Below are 21193 nucleotides of genomic sequence, written 5' to 3'. Positions count from 1 at the left end.
TAACTCATTTTCATTTTGAAATAGAGTAAAAATGCATTGCTGTATTTCCAGAAATCCCATAATAATCAAACTGAATCAGACTTAATTGTCCTTCTTTTTACACCAATCTTCTCTTATTAAACTCTCATGCTTTTGACCAATCAAATCTTGTCTTAATACTTGTAATTTATTTTGTCCCCGTAGATACTATGCTAAATGAACTCAATGACATTGTCACAAGGAAATAAAACATCATACATATAAAAGTGTCATGTTTTTCATGCTCGATGTGTTTTTCAGTACCCTGCTCGATGTGTTTGTCTCGTCTATTGTGACAGAAGCAAAAAAGCAACATTCATAAAGCTGTCCTGTTCATTCCTGTGGTAATCAGGGATGGGCATACAATAGAATAGCACGTGACGTTAATTGTTTTGGCATGATGAAGCGACATGGCACGAGGAAGACGGTACGACGACAACTGGAAGGTCCAGTCTCCTTTTCTCGTCTTCAAAGAGCCACAGGAAGTCAGACGCTGTATTGTCTCTTCTGTTTTTTTTTCCTTCAATGAAGAGCGCTCAATTGTAGGCGTGGCTCCTCAGTCACCGTCTGATCTGATGACTTGTGATTGGCTGCTGGAAGAATGGCCACGACGCGGTCAACCAGTAACCTCTGTCCTAACCCTTCGATGCCCCGCCCCTCGCAAACACTGCAACAAGTGCATTAAGGATGCTCGCCAGCTCACTCCTTCAAGAAAGACCTCTATTGAGTGAAGTCATTAGCGAAATTTTGAGCATTTATTGATCAACTTTGGGAGCTACCGGATTCTAAACCACGTATGTTCTTCACTTGTTCGACTTTGACCAGTTCCTGCCCGTCAAGGAAAGCGAAATTAAAAACCGCAAAGCTTGCGCAATTCAGGAGAAGTTTTATTAGTGAGCTCGTGAGCTAGCTCTAGTTGCTAGCCCTGTGTGTTGAAGAAGTCAGGCAGCCGTTGGTCTGAACATGTTGCGGGGAAACTAGTCAGCATAGCACTTTTCGGGTTTTTGGGACTCGACATGTTTTTGAGACAGAACGATGAGTTCGAGGCAGTAAGCTGTTGGACCTCTGAGAAACTTTGGCGACTTCAGTATGGCTTAACGACCAAAACAGCTGCCCGGTTGATGTGAGAAAAGAGGGTCAGGAGGACAACATCAGCGACTATGAGTAAGGTGAGACAATTTCCTTACATTCCTACCACTACTGGATACCACTGCTTTTCATTCATTTTCCCTCTCGCGTTCTTGTTTGAAATTGGACCAGGAGGGGTTATTGTCGTACATTACAGCCGTTGGTTGTTATAGTGATGTGGGAGATGCCAGGCTGTGCAGGGAGTTGGTGAAGGAGGGGACAGGGGAGCTCAACTACAAAGAGCTTTATGGCTAAAGAAAGTTAATGAATGCAGAAATAAATAAGCAGTTCTCTATGAGCTTAGAAAAGTACTCAGTGTAATCTACTTTTACAGATCCTTGTTTTCAGATCCCCCTGGCATTTACCAATTTAGCAACACTTGTAGGATTTCACTCTCAAGTACTTTGGCTTGTTTTTATAGCTTCCCAGATAGAGTTTTATATTAGTTAAAGCTGTATTATCTGGATCATTTCCCATTAAAGGTCAGAGTCATCTGATTTATGGTGGACTTTATAGTTTTAAGACATGTTGTATAAAAACATATAAAAAGTCCAAACAACTCAAATGTAAAAACAGTCTCCTTTTTTTACAATGACAAAGGTATACTATGATCTATTTTTTTCTTTGTGCACTTCATTCCACACTGCAGGTTCTTTTATCAGACGTGTTTTGAGCCGTGACACAGTCAGAAAGGCATTTGTGTCAGTGAAGCCTAGTCTAAAATATTTCCTCTCATCCCTCACAACAATTGGACCAGATTCTTTTGCTTCCTTTATAATATTAGAAGCTCTAAGCTCTTAAGAAGCTCTCTGTTCTAATGGTTCATGATGGATAGAGCAGTCTCTTGGTTATTGTTGCACTGCTGTCAGGTTACACTGTCGGCTGTTGACATCCAAGCTCAGCAGTGTTTTGTCCCCTCTAAGCCTTGTGCACTGTGTGGTGTTCAATTTCTGTCTGTCTGTCTCTATGACAGTCCACAGCAGATCGGGTGAGTATGTGGCTGCTTCCCTGTGAGAGTGGGGACACTCCCTGGCTTGGCCTGTACCTGTACTTCCCACGCTTTATGGAAAGGGGCGTGGTGTCTCTCAATCTCCTTCTTTCTGCTGGATTAAAAAAATGAGGAACTGGGCCATGGACAAATATAAGACTTTATCCAGGCAACTGAACCTTCTGTCTGTAAATCATGCTCATGGACACTTGTACACACCTGATCAAGATTTAAGACCAGTTGAAAAAATGCAAGAATTTACATTATGCTCAGATGATCTTCAGAAAGTTCCAAGTAGAGTTCAAAATGCTGTTTTAAATGCTGTGAAGTAGGCCCTCCGTCAGCTGATCAAATTTGAGACCACCCTGAAATAGTAATAAAGTTAAAAAATGGACTCAAGGATGATGAGCTCAAGCGTTCTTGTTGATGACTTCAAAATCCATCTCGGCATGCTTGATGTGAGTGTTTCCAGGAGACCAGTGTGCTGAAGTGGTGAAAATGGCTTCACAGAGGGCATCAACTGTCTGGAACTGATGTCTATTTCTGTAAACATCTCTAACCACTAGGGATGGGTACCTTTCACATTTAAAACAATACAGTACCAATACCCGGTACATGGAAATTAGTTTTGGTACTCAACAGTACCAATTTTTAGTACTTTTGTGTATGTTTATGTTAATATTGATTTGTTCGATAACAATATATATTCTTAAATATATAACTTTGCCATGCTGTGTTTATGTCCAGCATGAAAAATCACCTACTCTTCCACTCCCTCACAGTCACAAAGATGCGTTCAGGTACCTAAACAAGGTATTGTTTGATTGTACCTGAATCTGTAGTACCTACTCTGTACTACAGACGAGATTCCGTCAGTACCCATGAAAGTACCTTATTTAGCACCCATTCCTACTTGCCATCCATCCCCAAATGTTCTCAATGTGGTCGAGATCAAGGGTACATGCAGAGTGATCCATTGGAAGCCATCAAGTTGATTTTTTTCTCATTAGAGACTAAAAATTTCTTCCACCTTTCACCTTTTTGTGATGTTGAAGGAGATGAGGCCTTTGAAATAAATGTTTTGTTCTGAAAGTCTCAGATGTTGTCTGATGGTTATTGGGCTGCAGTCAGCACCTGTAAAGGCCTTAATTGGGGTTGAAAACTGTCCCTTGTCTCAACAGACAGCCAATCAGATCCCTCGGCTCAGTGCTGGTGATTTTTGGGGGGGCTACCACTTGACCTTTTTTTTCATAACCCTGAGGATCTTTTAAAAAGTTCAAAATGACTGTCTTACTGCGTTCAATCTTAGCAGCGGTGGCACATTGTGAGAGGCCTTGCTTATGCAGCTCAACAACCCAACCACATCCATTGACAGTGTGAATACCTGACAGATAATGACATTGAATTCCCATTTTTGCTCAGATTTTGCCTTTAAAGACTGCGGTCATAAACTTACATCAGCTGATGAACAGCCCATTGCACTTTAATTGTTTGCAATAAATTTCTTACACCATTTTTTGTCTTTCTTCTTTTTTGAATTTCAAAGTTCTACTTTGAACCCCTTCAAGATCTGACAAAGCAAAATGTAAATTCCTGCAGTTTTTTTATTTGGTGCCCTCTAGATGTTGAGTGTAAGGAGACCAAGTGACACCGCAGCAGTTTTAGTCTTGGTGGGCTGTTTACAGGCTTTGGGTGTCACTCTCCATCAGTGCTGAATAGCCCAGTTGTCCTCCTGATTAGTCTATCATGTGTAGAAAAAAACAGTCCTAAACACAGACTGGTAAAGCTTCACTAATCAGATTAGTGCAGTTAAGGAATAAGGTATACATTCATAAACGTACACACTCCAATTCCACATACATACACACAATTACCTCACACTTGATCAGCTTTCTTGCTTACTTTTCTCTACCTGGAAACAGTCTGAGGAGGCAGTTTTTTAATAGAGGCTCAGGTGTAACCACTAGAGCTGAAACGATTCCTCGAATGATTCGAGGTACTCGATTATAAAAATTACTCGAGTAATTTTCTCTGCCTCAAGGAATCGTTTAATTTTAAAAAGGATCAAAGAGTGGTTTTTCAAATAGAGCTGAGGCCATGTTAAGAGAGTTTTCAGACCCCTCAAGCTACCTCTTATACAAAATAGCAACTAGCAACAAATCTAGCTTCTTTTCTGGAGATGGGAGAGTAATGGGTCATTCTACGAAACGGGTGTCATTTGGGTCCGCAACATTTGACGAGAAGTACAAGGCACAAAAAATGTGTCAAAGTGTGTTTACAAATTTTGGAGCTACCAAAGCAAGTGCTCTCATTGACATGCTGTATCAGAAAATTCTATTTCTTAAAGAGAAAAATTTTCATTTGAAAAATAACTGCTCTTTAACTAAACAAAAATGTATTTTATCCGATTACTCAATTAATCGATGGGATTTTCAGTAGAATACTCGAATACTAAAATATTCGATAGCTGCAGCTCTAGTAACCACCTGAATCAGGGATTCAGTCAGCTAAGAGACAGAATCCAGCACACTTTCTCAGGTAGTGAGTGTGTGTTCAGCTTGAGTTTCACCACGGTTTAGTTGATCAGCAGATCTGTTTTATGTGCTGTTGTTTCAGACACTCTGACAGAAAGTTGTCATTGCAGCTTTCCCTCATAGAGACGGACGACAAAGAAGTGAAGTGACAGCTCACGGAGGAATGGCGCTGTAGCTGCAGGGCAGTTGTGTCTGTCTCAAAGTTAAGCACAGGAATGGCAGAAAAGCTCAGGTTTCTTTTTGCTATCGGGGGGCCTTTCTAGTTAATTCTCAGTTTATTCTGGCCTGATGAGTTTTATCCTAGCCGCTGGCAGGGGAGACCTCTGCAGAGGTGGACCATGGGTTGGAGGTCACTTATCATTATGCATTTATGACTCCTTACATAACTGCCCAGGTTTTCTAGCCAAACAGGAAGGGAGTCTGTGATTTAAATGCCTGACTCCCTGTGCAGCGCTGTGAGTGCATGCACGCATGTGAGTGCACACACACACACACACACACATACACACACACACTCAGGCCTGGACTTGGGCCATGTAATATGAGAAAGGATGCTCTAACTAATTGCATGTGTGTCTTTGGAGTGCATTCTTTCAGCTCTCATACACATGTTGATGTATCTGGGTGCATGTTCATCTTAGTCTCCAGGAGTCTAATCTGAGGCAGGCTCCAGCTGGCTTCTGTGTATGTGTGTGTTTGTGTGTGCGTGTGTGTGTGGGGGGGTGCTCCTCCCTGAGCTCTTAATTAACTCTGGACCAGGGCCCCAGAGCGCTGTTCCCCTCCACAGTTAAGCAGGAGGAAGCCTGAGAGCAGCGGGAGCAGAGCTGATAAGAGAAGGCTCAGCTCAGTAAAAGTCATCTGCATGAACAGACAGTAAGGCGTGGTGTTAACTTATGCGTAAGTAATATTTATCTGGATGTTTTGATATTCAGAGCTAATGTTGATGTCTTAGATGCTTTATTTAAACCTTATTTCCCTTTTAGTTTGAATGATTTTGAGCTTTTAAAAAAAGAGAACTCTTGTTGTATAATCTCAACTTTTGAGACGAATCAGCTAAAGAATGTTTTTGGACTTTCAATGTATTTTTTCCACTTCTTTCTGCTTTTGTTGTCATCAAAAAGGCACAGATCCTATAGCAAAAAGCTGCGCAGTGTTTTATAATGAACCAAATTGCAGGTGTCTGTGCTGACTTTTTTGGAGGTTGGTAATTACATATCACCAAGAGACAAGCCATTTTCAGAGTGAAATAATTGTGTGTAGTAGCGCATTAAATGTAAGATTACACTTAGATTGATGCTTTCAGTCTAGACGGCTACTTTTAAAGAAGAGGATATTATTCATTCTGATCCTGCAGAATCAGTGTGGACTTCAGCGTATTGCATATGAGCTGCTCATTTTTAAGTCTGTGGTGTTTTTGTGGATTTTCATAAGCGCCACCTGCTTCAGCCTGCTTCTGACAAACACCATGCCAAGTCTCAGTAAAAGCCAACTGGCCTGTGACATTTGGCGCCGTGCGCAGAGAGACGGCAGAAAGGTGCTGAAGGATAGTACAGTTGGTTGAACGGATGATTTCATGACGAGAGCATCCAAAACAAAAACAAGCTACTGGAGCCGCAGACATTCCTCCCCTATCTCCATCTTTCTGCTTTGAAAATGGAGAATAATCGATCCTGTCTTTTTTTCCCATTTGCAACCCAATGTGATTCCTCTTTGGCCGAGGAGGAGAAAGTACAAAAAGACAATTCAGCTGTGCGTAGAAAGAAGCACATTGTTCAGGAGGGGTGTTGACTGTCTGTCAGCAGTGGTGCTTGGCAGCGGTGGCTCTGTGTTTACATAAGTGCTGGATGTGATGGAGCGAGCTGGTTGAAGTGACAGCAGATTCCACCGAGAGTTTGATTGAGAAAGCCCATCTGCTGCTTGAACACACACAGGGGACGGGAGGTATGGGAGTGTTCCAGGATGCCTGCGACTCCCTGCATGTGAACATAGAACTCAGTGGAAGCAACACCGCCTCCAGGGCTTGAAAATGTGCTGCTGCAAAATGACAGCAGTCTTAGTATAATAGCCGAATAATACTGCAATATAATTAGCCTGAGTACATGTTGTGCTCTTAAGACACTTAAATCCTCAATGATGCACAAAGAAGCAAAATTAAACGAGCTTTTAATTTTATTATCCAACAAAGTATCAAGTATTTCTTTAACACTTCGATAAATTGTGATATGATTTAGGGTAATTGTTACTGACATGATAACTCCCATGAAAACAAAACACACAACTTTTCAGTGAACTGTCGTCATAAGAAATTATGTTTGTTGGGCCTTTTAAATAATATAGACTATACAGACAAAAGCTACCCTCCGCATACATTCATATTGTTCTTAACTATACAGGGTTTGGCTGTGTTGTTGTTTTTATCTATTTATTCTTACTTTTTTACTGTCCATGATGTAATCCATGAGTTAGTCAGACTAACCTATATGTATGTTTTTTTCTTGTTTGTTTGCCTGTTTCTGTTGATGTATGTACCAGAGGTGTCCCAGTCTGATATTGATATCGGATATCGGTCCGATATCAGCAAAAAACAAATATCGGTATCGGAATGCATCTAAAATCTCCGATATGAGCAGTCCATTCCAGACCCTGCTCCTGCTGTTTTTATTTGATTTATTTAGGTTATTTTCTGGGTCTTCTAATTTATTCTTTATTTTATTCAATTACTTGTATATTCTTATGTTTAATGTTAAAATTTCTGTTACCCATTGGTTAATAATAAATGGGTCAGTCTTTCCTCATACCTACTGAAGCTGACTACTGTTCTTTGTTTGAATAATATCACTTAATCAAGCCTTTTCTAACACGACAGACATACTACAAAATAGGTAATAAAAGTATGCATGTTTAATGCTGATATCGTATCGGATTAATATTGGTATCGGCCAATACTCAATGCTGCAGTATCCGTATCGTATCGGAAGTGAAAATGTAATATTGGCGCATCCCTAGTATGTACTGCGGCTACAAAACAAACTGCCCCTCGGGGACAATAAAGATTTTCTAATCTAAGAGGAATCACAGTTTTTAACCATGTACTATCTTTATAAATAGGAGTAGGGGTTGTTAAATTCAATTGTTGCAGTAAATATACCAGTGGCTTCTTAAAGTGTTGCATTGACTGCAATAAAAAGTTCATATGGGCTCTTGCCTACAAGGGTAATGGTTGACGAAGTCTGCCGTCATGCCATTAAACTATATTACACTTACATGTTTTGCTCTGCAGGTCAGACAGTTCTCACAGCATAATGTACTATTCTGAAAAACAGCTGATGAGCTAAACTATTTTAACACAGCTTTTCTAATTACCAGGACATTAGAAAAAAAAGTAACTGAAATGAAATTGTTTCTCCATGTTATGTTTTTCTTTACCTAAAGTTTTTAAATAGTAATACTCAAAAATAAAAGTAGCCATTATAGTTATCAAAATTCATTAGTTATACATTCAATATATATACTTTATATATACTTACTACACCTACATATGCCTGCTAAAATATATCCTTATTCTATATGATTATGTTTACACTCAGCATATATAAAGTGCAGAATGCATTATGGAAATGATTGATACATGAGTCTGGAAACAAGTGTAAATTTTATATCTTCCAAAAGAAGACACTATTTTTTAATAGTGTCATCGTTTTATTGTTTAAATGTACAGTATGAAGCAGTTAGTACCATGTAGCAAAAGATCTAAAAATCTTCCATCTGAATAGTTGATTTCTGTAACTCCATACATTGCATGGGGGATGTTTTTTTTTTTTTTCTAACTTGGCAGTTAAGAAGATATTAAGAATGTGAGTTTGGCCAATTAGAGGCACAGCTCAGCTGATTGGCAGGTGGGTACAGTATAGGTGTTATTTCCAATATGGCTTTCACAACGATGTGTATCAAAACTCTGTTACAGAAACAGATGGGTGACATCATCAAGACTACGTCCATGTATTATACAGTCTGTGGTTGGAAGACAAAGAAGAAAGGAGTTCTTTTGCAGGAAAAAAAGCATAGATACTGACATTTGTGGTGGTAAAACTTTGCAAACTGAGGATTGTACATGCATCATGGTAGCTTCTTGTCTTTAAAGATAACTGTCACTTCTTCAGCAGGATAGCAGAGCACCAGGGTGTATTAGTATAGACCTGGAATGCCGGATTCCCATTTCTAAAAACAGCTTGATTTAACTTGAGCTTTTTTTGTACTTCAGGGAGTACATCTGTCAAAATCCTTTTTTCAACATCTATATTTTAACATGCTGCTTTGTAAAAATTGAATTGGATGACAGCTCTGATGTTTGAGATCCCCGCTTGGTGACTGAATGTTGGTGTGTAACTTACTGGAAAGCTACAATGAAACATCTATGCAAACATTATAAGTGATTTTTCTAATTCTCAACTTTGCCAATGAAATGCTGATGTGGACGCTCTGTGCATAAGAAACTAGTAATAGACTGAAGACCACACAGCCCTCCCCCTCACCATCACCTCATCATCTATGTAATCTGGAGGAAACCGGGCAATTTATTTCATTAATCACAATGGATTAGCAAGCTTCATTGCTTAGTCACGCTCACAAAGCCCCACTTCAAAGGAGCGGCTGCACTAGCCACTGCCTTGAGTCACACACACACACTCACATTAAGTTGGACGCAGCACAACACCACCCCAACCTGGGCCTCCGTTCTCCTTGGACGTTGAAATACAGCACCAAGGACAAATGCACGGAGTGTTTTCAGTGACAGATGTCTCACTCCTCTGGATATTTGTATAGCTCTTTCTTTTGCTCCTGTGCACCTTGTTGTTGTCCGGTCTCTTCATGCATTATAAGCCTTTTTAAAGTCTTTCTGAAATGAACTGCTGTCAAAAACTCATTAAATTCCCTGACTAAATCAACTTCTAATTTGTTTGTCAGGTGGAACAGCAGGACAGGGTCTTGTCCACAAGCGAGGACCCTCTCCCATTCCTCCACAACTCTAAAGCTGGCCCAGTGATCCGGAGCCGACCCCTCAGTGATATTTACCCACTCCACAGTCAAGCTGACAGGAGTGCGGTCCCATATCTCCTGTCAGAGGGCAGCGCCCAAGTTCAGCCGGCGCCTTCAGGTTCTGATGAAAACATACTGAACAGAATCAACTCCTCCGCCTGGTCCAACCCTGTGATAGGGCATCCTGAGGTCAAGCCTTACTCCTCAAGAATTATGAGGCTTTTTTCAAACCCCAGGAAGGGTCCTGTCCCTGCTCACAGTCCGAGCACCGACAGTCCTGCCTCATCCAACAGCAGCGGCAGTGACTCAGGTCCCCAGTCCTGGTCTGGACTTTCAGGGCTGGCTGTTGTGGACTCCTTTAAAAAGCTCCGTTCGTCTGTGCTGCAGGGGATACAGAGTAGAGGGACAATCAGCCAAGAGGGAGAACATGACTTGTATCTGAATCAGGAAGCGAAAAACGGCGTGGTTAAAGCAAACATTGGCCCTGGTCTTAATGATGCAACAAATCATTTCAAGTTGGCGGAGGGATGCAGCGTTAATGGAGGTCATGCTGGCCAAAAGTTGGCTGTCATGTGTCAGTGTGGATCAGATATTGAGGACTATGATGATGAAGACGCTGATGAAGGAGACAGTTTCACACGCAACACAAGATTCTCGAGGAGCATCAGGAGAGCGTATGGAGCAGGTCGCATCTCTTTATATGATACAGGGAATGGACGACCGGTAGGAAAAAGCACAAACGAAGCAGAGGGACACAAACCTGAGCAGACCTCAAAGGAAAACTCTCAGATGAAGAACACAAATGTGAAAGTGCTGAGCAGACTGAGCAAAAGCGCTGAAAATCTTCATATATTTAAGGCACCTTTCAGACGCAAGGCAGCTCCTTCGCCTCTAGAAGACTCTCAGAGAGACTGCATACCAAACGGGGCTCCAAGCATCCAGCGGACAGCCAGTGCCTCTTCAGTAGACCTCCAAGGCCACGCTGTAAAAAAGACTCCTGTGAAGACCAAGAAACCAGTGCTGAAGTTAGTAAGCAGCATGACTGACCTGACTGTCCGACGCAGGCGAAGCCCATCCCCAAGCCCCACAACTCCATCTCCCATGTCCCCTTTGAGTCGGCTCCATGACGACTACTCTCGCCGCGTGCCTTTCCAAACAACCAGCGAGAGGCAGCGGCGTCCCTCACCTGTCAGAGCTCGGGTCCTGTCTGCTGAACACAGCCCTCTGGGTCAATCACAGCCTGATGTCAGCCCTCAGCAGCACCAGGTCCTTATCAGCCCGGTTCCTGTGGATACTTCGCCTGGTGTTTCTGCTCCTTATGACCCGCTGAGTGATTTTAAACAGACCGCAGAATGTGATTCACCACTGAGCCAAACAGAGCCTTCACAACAACAGGAAGAGACTGAGGTCAACTTGACACCAAACGAGGTAAAAAAAATAATAATAAAATCTGAATTTTTAACAGACTGTGAGAAGTTTTCTTCTCAGCAACAAAAAGCAGGAAAAAACAAATCGTAAAGTTTGGCCATTATTTCTGGCCATGATCATTTTTATCATCGTTTTCTCTCTAGAAAATACATTTTAAAATGATTAGATAAAAACTATGAGGTGAGTTCGCTCAAACACGCACCCTTTGGATCGTCAAAGTCTGACATTTAAGCCAAATTTTAAAACTTCCTGTTTGGATTTCACTATGGTCGTAAAAGCCTGTTTTTAGTCTTAGCATGATAGATATGCACAAAAAAATGCATACATGTAAAAGCAACAAGAGGGTCTGTGTTTTTCTCAGCTAGCAGTGCTATGATGGACATATCTTTGTGGAAATACTGTCGTAATTAATTTTCATTATGACTGAAGTTTGTGCAGTTTTGTGCCTTTTGGAGGATATTGAAGGCACATAAATTGGGTTTTATTTCAGACTAGAACAAGAAGACGAAAGAAAATCAGTTTTTATTGATAGGGTAATCACCAACCTAATTATACAAACATATTTTTAAAAAGGGAGGGTCAGCTAAAATATCCTGACGTAAAAAGATTTTAACTGGCTTTCACACGGTCTCTTCTTCTCTCAGTCCTCCTGCCTTCACGTGACCTACAAAGGCTAAATAGCCGACCATATGGGAGACAGGTAGTTACTCTGAATGCCTGCCATTGCTGTGACAGGGTCAGATTCCAGAAGTAGATGACGAGAGCCTTTGTTTACATTTTTTACTAGCAGTTTTAGCAGCAAGTCGCACATCAGGTGAGGAGGAATTCTTTGTTTGAGAGCACTGCACACGTTTGGACATGATCAGCTGAAGATAAGACGTACATTTGTCCACAGAGGTCATCAAATCATCCCAAAATGAAAAGTCCTAATAGCTATTTTAAGATAAAAAGAGACCTTAAATGAAGTAACTCATGCCTGATGTCTAAAAATCAGCTCTACCTGTTTCTCTCGTGCTCAGTGATAGTGTGATGAAATGCAGGAAGAGTGTAAAACAATAATGATGACATCAAGCTAAGCTGTTATCTTTATATGCCTGGCCTGCCTGATGACTGCTGACAGATAGGCACACTGTACTGCAGATTTAAGACATGAAGTCCACACAAAGTTTCACATGATCACATGTCAGAGCACCTTTATAATTAACTCAGAAACCCTGAAAAGCGCTTGATTTAAACTTTTTGGTAAATTGCTCTGGAGGAAAGGAATCACTGTGATCTTTTCCAGTATGATCACTAATGGATGCCAGTCTTTGTGCTGGATGGCATTGACCCTTGTTTCAGGAAATAAAGCAGCACTCCTCTAAGAAGTGATCTTTGACTCTGGTGTGATTTTAACCCCCTGAGATAACGTCTAATTCAAGGAAGCATGAGCTGGAGCAGAGCTTGTATACTCAAAATGTAGCCGTGTGAGTGAGTGTGCGTCCAAAGTCTCCTTCAGTGTTAAAAATATGACGTAGTCGTAAACGTCCCTCACTGTCCCTTTCCTGTCAGTCATGTTTGATATACTGACTCCTGCTGGAGCAAGGTCACATGCTGAAGCCAGCTGTTCAGTGCGTCCACGCACACTGAAGGAGCAGACGGAGTTAATGATTACTCTTTGTTTATGATTAGCGGCCCTTGCGCAAAATGGCTCCAGAGTCCTGTTTCTGTGGGAGGGGAGGCAGCTAGGAAAGAGTACGGCCCCTGCCTCACGTCTGCCCCTCTTCCCCTAAGCTTGAGGCCTGGTTGGTCAAAGTCCGGCACCGCTAACATCAGGCCTGGGACAGCTAGGAGCATGCAGACTGGACCATAAACACACTGTTACAGAGACGTGTGTGTTGGAGAGTAGTTTTTTTTTTTTTTTTAAAGATGAAAAGTCAACATCAGATTATTCTGCTAAAGAAATCAAGCAGAGTTATCTAGACTAAAGAAAACTAGTGACTTGGCCTTGAGGACACAGGCTAGTTTGTTTTTGGTGTGTGTGTTTCACAATGGTGCTAGTCCACTGTGTGCCTTTCCAGTGTATATGCCGAGGACCGGACCATGACAGAGAAAACCAAGAGGTAAGGTTTGAAATTTGAGCCTGGCTGACAAACTTAAACCAAAAAACTCCTGAGAGTGACGAAAAAGACTTTTCCTGTTAGGAAACTGCTGGTTTGTGGTGTGCTCATGTTGAATAGTGGTGCAGTTATGCTGCTAATATCACAGCTCTCGCTTGGGCTTGATAAGAATTTCTATTTTTTTGTGTTTAACTTGTGGAACCAGTCCTAGAGTGAACTCAAAAACTAATATCATTGTGAGAATCCGTCACTGAAATGGTTTCACTCTGATTTGTGTGGCTCTACATCCAGATCCAAACAAGAAGAAGCTTTTCTCTGTTTCTTATTAACTGATGTTCTTTCCAGCAGAGCTCAAGTTCTTAATCTCTGTAAACTGCAGATTACCAAACATGATAAGCTCAGTGATGTCATTTTTATTGATTTTTAATCTTTTTTCCCCATGATAGATGACTGGAGACAAACTAGAGTCAGAAGTATTGCCTCAAAGTGAGGAAGAGTTACCAACAGCCAGCAGCACCCCTCGTGCCTCCCCAACAAGCCTCTCAGAGTCATCTGCATCACCAACATCACCCACATCACCCACAGATGCTTCCCCAGAGTCCTCAGAAACATCCTCCGTCAAGCCCAGAAGAAGGAGCGGGCGCCCGAGACCCCGGCCCATTTCTGACTATGCGCAGCTCGTCTCCAGGAAGCACTCCATTCCTGAGGAAGTGGCAGAACTGTGCTCTGAGGAAAGGACAGCAAACACGTTACTGCACAAAGACTGTAGTGGAAATGACATTAATGGGGATGGGGAAAGCCCTGAGAGCTCTGGTGCGTCTAACGGAGACATTCAAGGATGCAGGCAGCGGCCGATTTCTGTGATCGGAGTCGGGGACATGTTTTCTTCTGATGATCAGGAGAAAGGTGGCCGCCTCCCTTCTGTAAGCAATTATGTTTAAGCTCCACCCCAAAATTTCTACTACTGCAAAAAATGCTGATCACCTGCTGTTAAAGAAAGCGAAGGGCAAAGATGAAAGGAGGGTCACTGAGTTAGTAAGAGCTCTTTGCATGCTGGGTATTAGACTGTTGAACCACATGCGTAGAAGACTTTCAAGTTTTAATAACCACTGGGAAAAAAAACTTTTTTATTCATAGTTGTAGTGACCCTGAAAGGAAAGGAGAGAAGAATTCTTACTGGTGTAATGTTGTGTGAATAGCACAGCATTCAGTTTGTTAAATAGAGCACCACAGATAACATATCTAATCAGTATGCCAACCCTTGATTCTCATACCTAAAGTTCAAGTGATATGATTTTCTTATCCTTTTTGTTGTAAATGTATTTATTTTTTTACCATTCAAGTCAGAGCAGGAACTGTTTTTTGTGCCTCTCAATTATTTCCTCTTAGTTCCACATTGTTAAAAAGGCTCAGAATACTCTCCCTTCAAAAAACCAAACAGGAAACAAGTTCAGAGTAATTGCAGGAGGTTTTCTAAGTTTGTGTTTAATGTGTAGAAACTGCAGGTTTATTTCTTTCAGACTTCATTAGTTGGACAAAGCCTGAGAAAGTGAGCTCTCCCTTAATCCCAGGATGTTTTTCTCGTCTCCTCTGCAGCCCCTGTCGCGGCCACCGATCCCCTCCCACCAGGTCCCCCCCTACAGAGCGGTGTCAGCCAGGTTTCGTCCCTCCACCTTCTCCCAGAGCACCCCCATCGGTCTGGACCGCGTCGGCCGGCGTAAGCTCCACAGAGTGCTCAGCGGTGAGAACCGGGGTTGTTGTTGATCCCGTACTTCAGTCTGTGGGAAAAGCTGAGTCTGGGAATGTCAATAAGTGTGTTGGAGGGAAATGTTGGTGCTGAGCCAGGTGTGGGTGGGTCTGCATCTGTGGCTTGTTTTCTGGATTCTCCAAATCATTTTCAGACGCTCCATGCGGGATTGTTTTTACCTCTGTGTTTGTGCTGCAGATGGTGTGTCAGAGTGCTCAGCGACTCTCGATGACAGCGTGAGCGAGGAGGAGGAGGGAAGCTTCGATGAGCTCACTGATGGCACACCCTACCTTCAGCCAGGGGTGGAGCTCTCTGTGCTCAACGAGGTAAGGCTTAGGCGGGAAACTTGTCATGTTGCAACACTCGTAGGCATCTTCTCCAAGAATGTGTATCCAATTTATGATGCAACATTTGCTGCATGCATGCCTCGTGAATATCCATGTGAAATGTTTTCATACGCGTGGTTTCAAAATGTTCGGCGGCAGTTCAACTTAACAGACATCTCCAGCTGTCTTCAAGTCTAGACGTAATCTTACATGTTTGACATGGGCTGAGCCTGCATGTAATTGTATGTTTATCTTATCTGTGTGTGTGTGTGTGTGTGTGTGTGTGTGTGTGTGTGTGTGTGTGTGTGTGTGTGTGTGTGTGTGTGTGTGTGTGTGTGTGTGTGTGTGTGTGTGTGTGCTGCTCAGTGGATAAGCTCCGGCCACACTGTGTACGCTGAGGCTCTCTGGGACCATGTGACTATGGAGGAGCAGGAGCTAGCGTTCAAAGCTGGAGACGTTATCCGTGTCCTGGACGCCTCGCACAATGACTGGTGGTGGGGCAGAGTGGCTGACAGAGAGGCCTGGTTCCCCTCCAGCTTTGTGAGGGTAAGTGGACTTCCTGACCCGTGTGTCCAACGCATGTTTGCTCTCAAACAGCACAGAAAAGACTCACAAACTGGCCCAGCTCCAAACAAACCTCAACAGCCCTCTTAGCGCTGTGTGTGCAAGGTTCAAACCTCAGAGGTTCAACTAGTTTCTGTGGCGACCACAGCTGATTGACAGTTGAGTCTTAATTAGGCAGGGGGGTGGTAACCATGGCAATGTTACTTGATTGGCAGATGGGCGTCTGCTGTGTAATTGCTTGGAGCTGAATCAAAGTTGCAGAACAGGAGCTGGTTAAACTTGCATGTTGCCATAGTGATACAGAGTATTCCTGTGTAGTTTACGTAGTTATTGTTCTCCTTTTTTAGTTTTCATTTTTAATCTTAGTAAAAACACACAATAATTAGAGGGCCAAATTTGTTAAATTTCTGTAGAAAACGACAGCATAGCCGAGTGAATTAGAAAACAAACTTTGAGTTGAGATGATTTCACTGCTGCTCAGGAGGTCACTGTGTTTGGTGGATGTGTTTCAGGTGCGAGTGAACCAGGAGGACTCGAGTGCAGAGAGTGTGGAGAGTGTAGCGGACCAGGAGGATCCAGCTCCCAGAGACACACACAGCACTCAGCACAAGGAACAGATGAGAACCAATGTGGTTCAAGAAATCATGAACACTGAACGCATCTACATCAAGCACCTGAAAGACATCTGTGAAGTACGCAGCTGCCTCTGTCATATCTGTTAAAAAACTTCAAATCCTCTGTGACAGAAAAAAACTGGCATCTCACCCTAAATTGTCCAAACTGAACAATCAGCACCTCCTGTTGGCCACTTTCTGCACTGTCTCCATCCTCTGTGCCTCTGTCAACAAACTGCTTTTGTGTAACTTTCAGGGCTACATCCGTCAGTGCCGCAAACACCCGGACATGTTCACTGAGCAGCAGCTGAAGACCATCTTCAGTAACATAGAGGACATCTACAGGTTCCAGAGGCAGTTTCTCAGAGACCTGGAGAAGAAGTACAACAAAGAGCAACCACATCTCAGTGAAATAGGATCCTGTTTTCTCTTGCAGGTAGTGAACACACACAAAACCACTCTCCCACTGAATCACTGTGTAGCTTCCTTGTTCACCAATTTCAGCAGCGCAGTTAACTAAATGTCATTACATCTTGCTCTTCTTTCTCTAGGGGGAGGGCTTCTCTATCTATTCAGACTACTGTAACACTCACCCAGCAGCCTGTGCAGAGCTGCAGCGCCTCATGAAGTCAGGAAAGTATAAACATTTCTTTGAGGCCTGCAGGCTCCTCCAGCAGATGATCGACATATCCATCGCTGGTTTTTTGCTCACGCCTGTGCAGAAGATCTGTAAATATCCTCTACAACTGGGGGAACTGCTGAAGTACACCCCAAAAGACCACAGGTACTATATGGGAAATGGCAACATTTACAATACTTTCCATACAAATACCTAAGTGACTGCATTACATATTTTTTGTGGCACCAAAATCTTCTGCAGCACTTGTAGTTTTAACTAGCCTGTACATGAACTCAAAGAATACAGCATTTGGGTTGTAAAGGATCTATTTGTTGATGCTGCTTGGATACACTGGACTTATTATGGCCCATAGTAGCCACTAAACTACTTTTAGTCTGTATAGCATTAGCCTAGCATTGACCAATATTTTGGAAGTTGGTACTGGGCTAGAGTTGATGTGCCTGAGTTGATTCTCATAATGTTTAAAAATATTCACAACAGTGTTGATGAATTTTTTTACTCTTCTTGATTTATTGCAGCGACTACAGTGGAGTGAGTCAAGCTCATGAGGCGATGAAGAATGTGGCCAGTTTGATAAACGAGAGGAAGAGACGATTAGAGAGTATTGACACTATAGCTCATTGGCAAGTGGCCATTCAGCGCTGGGAGGTAAGGACGCCAAATAACATCCCCAAGTTTTTAGTAAACTAAAGGGAGCCTGGACATGCTAGGAATATGAGATGTATTAACCCGTGAACTGGCAGGGTTAAGGTGTTTCAAATCCCAGTGTTACAGTGTCAGTGTTGTGGTCCTTATTGAACGCCCCCTTTAAAAAACTGGGTCAAGCCCACTGAGCGTCACAGGTTGTGACACCTGCATACTTTTTTTTTTGAGTTTCCAGTCCATATCTTCATCCTTCCATGTGCTGCTACAGAAAAAAATGATTCATTCAATTTCTGTGTGTTCTTACTTCGAGTAGTTACTAACTAGTTATAGTTACCAGAAGTTTAACTTAGGGTTTGGTACTTTTTACGTCTGAAACAATACGGGACCGATGCCTGGTACCTGGCAATTGCTATCAGTACTCAATGGTACCAATTTTCTGTACTTTTTTGTGTTTATGTGGTAAAAAATGTGAATTTGTTTATAATAAAATATATATTTTTTTGATTTAACATATGTAGTCTTCAATATATAACCTTGCAATGCTGTGCTCATGTCCAGCATGAAAAATCGCCTACTCTTCTGCTCCCTCACAGTCAGAAGGACATTTAGGTACCTTAACATGGTACCTTTTAAATTTTACATGAATTAGTACCCAGTACTTTTGACAGAATGTAGTCCATACTTATTGAAGTATTTAACCCATCCCCAGTTTGACTGCTAAGCTTGAAATTTCAGCATTCAGTTTAATTTGGAAATACTTTTTACAGGTGTTTTTGGCATTTTGGGGGATGGTTGAAGAGTCACATAAATGTTCCTGTTCCTGCGTTTTTTGCAGGGATCCAACGTGCTAGAGCGCAGCTCAGAGCTGATCCACTCCGGTGAGCTGACCCGAGTTGTCCGACAAGGAAAAATGCAACAGCGCAGCTTCTTCCTGTTTGACCACCAGCTGGTGTTCTGTAAAAAAGACGTCCTTCGCAGAGACCTGCTCCACTACCGCGGACGGCTGGATATGGACCAGACCGAGGTGCTGGATGTGCCTGATGGGCGGGACTCTGACCTGGGCCTGACCCTGAGGAACGCTCTGCGGCTGCGCAACGCCTCCACGCTGGAGTTCATGTGTGTGTTGTGCTGCAGGAAAGCAGAGGACAAGCAGAGGTGGTTACAGGCGTTTGCCAAGGAAAGACACAGGGTGAAGGAAGACCAAGAGATGGGTGAGTGGAATTTCTCTGACTTCTGACACAAAACTTGAACTGTGGGAAAATGTCAAATCAAGGTGCCAGAGATAGTTGAAGGATGTTGGTGGTTCTGAATACTTTGACCTGAAGGTGTGTCTTTGTGCGTTCTTTGGCAGGCATGGAGATCAGTGAAGAGCAAAGAAAACAGGCCATTGTTAATGCCAGAAGAGCCAAACAGGGAAAGAACAAAAGTAAGAAAGTTTTCTGTCACGTTGCTGAGCTGCTCATCATTTTGACCTGCCTGAATTTTATACTAATTTTGAACATCTCTTTGTTGCCCGTTCACCTTTAAACCATAGGTTACTCTGCCTCTGTTCCATCACACCACCAAAACCTCCACCCACTTCACCAGCGACACATCACCATTCCAACCAGCGTGCCTCAGCAGCAGGTCTTTTCACTGGCCGAGCCCCCGAAACGAAAGCCTTACCAACTGTTGTACAGCATCACTCGCAACGCCTTTTTCAGGAAATGAGGCTGTGCTCCCTCCTCTTTTTCTTCCTCCTTGTGCACATTTAGAGCACGCCTACACCGTCCTTAAGACTCAAAGAACACTTTATTTTTGCCTGTGAATGTTTTGTTTCTGTGCCTCGTTCCTGTCCTGTATGTCTGTCGTCGTTGATTTTGAACTTCGGTGCCTACGTTTTGAAAGGGGCATGACTAAAGTGTTAAAATACTGACTGTTTGTTTTGTTGATGTGTTGAAAATGCTGCTCACTCTTAGAGTCCTGCCCTCTTAGTCTTATTCGTCCCAGCTGTTTGATGTTTTTTTATTGTTAATTATGACAACGATGTATATTCCGCTTTTACATTGACAAACATGGTTTTAGTTTATTTCACAAAGGCTGGACCCTTTTTTGCTGTGAGTCTGTCAACTCTGAGCACAAAACGGTCAGAGGATAAATGAAGTCACACACTCACCTTCCCTGTTAACCCTGTAAATAAAAGCTCTTGTACAAACTGAATGAAAATTGTTGTTACTTTGAATTTTTTTTGTCTTTACACAAAATTCTGCAGTTTTTCCTGGAGTATCTAAAAGACTTTGATGCTGTTAAATAAAACTTCATGTGACTTGGCGAGAAGTTTATGAATGAAACATAAGCTGTAGCCACGGAGGAGGTGCGTTACCTTCAGAGGGCTACCTGGCCTGTGCTGAAGGATCTGGTTTCACCCACCTGTCTCTTCGTCGGTGCATCTCAACAGTGTGCTGGTTGCTTTCCACAGTTTGTCTCCTGAGGTTTTTCTGAAGCTGTTTTTGCTCTAAGTGAAAGGATGATGTGTCTTCTTGATCAGAAACCAGGGAGCAGATGATAGAGGCTTGAAGAGATGCCTTTGTCATGGGCACAGAGCGTGAGGAGAACGAGCTGACGAGGGGAGATGATGATCCATCCCAGCAGGATGTCGCAAGTGTGAGTATATCCTCAATTTATGTATCACACATGCTGTGTTATTCCTCAGGAAACACTTTGATTCAAGATGTAGAGTAACTTTAAACCCATCTGTCACACTTTAATCTGGATTGTGGCTGTTTCTCTAAATTAAAGCCTTAAGATTTGATCTAATCAAAGAAGTCAGAATCCAAACATTGTATCATGTTAATTTGATTAAATGCTGGTTTTATTAGTTTAAACATTTTTCCCGTGGGAATCTATACCCTGCTAACCTGTGATGGATTAAGTGCCTCTTGCACAGTATGGGATGACACTGAATGAATAATAAATGGGCGTTGGGTAACTCAATGAGCTACGAGCACAGCATACGATGGAGTCACTGCAGAAGGAATAACCCTCCATAAACTCAAGTCATGGAAACCATTACTGAGCGACACACACTTATATCACTGGTGATGAATCAATAACCTGATGTGACCTTTTCCTCTTGAACATCTGTGAAATGTTCCTTTTCTAAACATCTCCTCAGCCCATGCTCTCTGCATTCAGGACGGATTAGCATATCACTCAGCCTACTGTAATGCAGACAAGCTGACCGCACTGAGATACAGTGATAAGAGGAGAATAGCAGCAGCAGGGTTACGCCCTTTTAATGTTCCACTCGTAATTTAACCTACATGAGCCCCTCACTGAGAGCCACCGTTGTGCTCTGCATTAACTCCCACAAGCTCTGTTTGAAATGTTTCCTCATTGTTACAGCATCATTGACTAAACCCTGTCTGACACACATACACTGACAC

General features: G+C 42.5%; 1 protein-coding gene across 2 annotated transcripts; it reads left to right on the top strand.

Moving 5' to 3' along the window:
• Positions 1-702: 702 nt before the first annotated feature.
• Positions 703-19970, top strand: spata13 (spermatogenesis associated 13). Of its 2 annotated transcripts, XM_074693369.1 has the most exons (13): positions 703-1187; positions 9634-11133; positions 13679-14155; positions 14829-14973; positions 15178-15305; positions 15672-15851; positions 16382-16561; positions 16740-16919; positions 17035-17267; positions 17642-17771; positions 18604-18979; positions 19120-19194; positions 19303-19970. In XM_074693369.1, the coding sequence occupies exons 1-13, from the start codon at positions 1179-1181 to the stop codon at positions 19476-19478; spliced, it is 3789 nt and encodes a 1262-aa protein (XP_074549470.1). In that variant the 5' UTR covers positions 703-1178; the 3' UTR covers positions 19479-19970. The 2 variants fall into 2 exon arrangements, with proteins under 2 accessions (XP_074549470.1, XP_074549471.1); XM_074693370.1 differs by lacking the exons at positions 703-1187; positions 9634-11133; positions 13679-14155; positions 14829-14973 and adding an exon at positions 14998-15083 and having other exon boundaries at positions 19303-19966.
• Positions 19971-21193: the final 1223 nt, after the last annotated feature.

The sequence above is a fragment of the Halichoeres trimaculatus genome, unplaced genomic scaffold (genome assembly GCF_033239565.1).
Source record: "Halichoeres trimaculatus isolate MK-OKI-2021-1 unplaced genomic scaffold, fHalTri1.1 fHalTri1_scaffold_18, whole genome shotgun sequence".
NCBI lineage: Eukaryota > Metazoa > Chordata > Actinopteri > Labriformes > Labridae > Halichoeres > Halichoeres trimaculatus.
The sequence above is the reverse complement of the archived record's forward strand: the minus strand, read 5'-3'. Positions and strand labels throughout refer to the sequence as shown.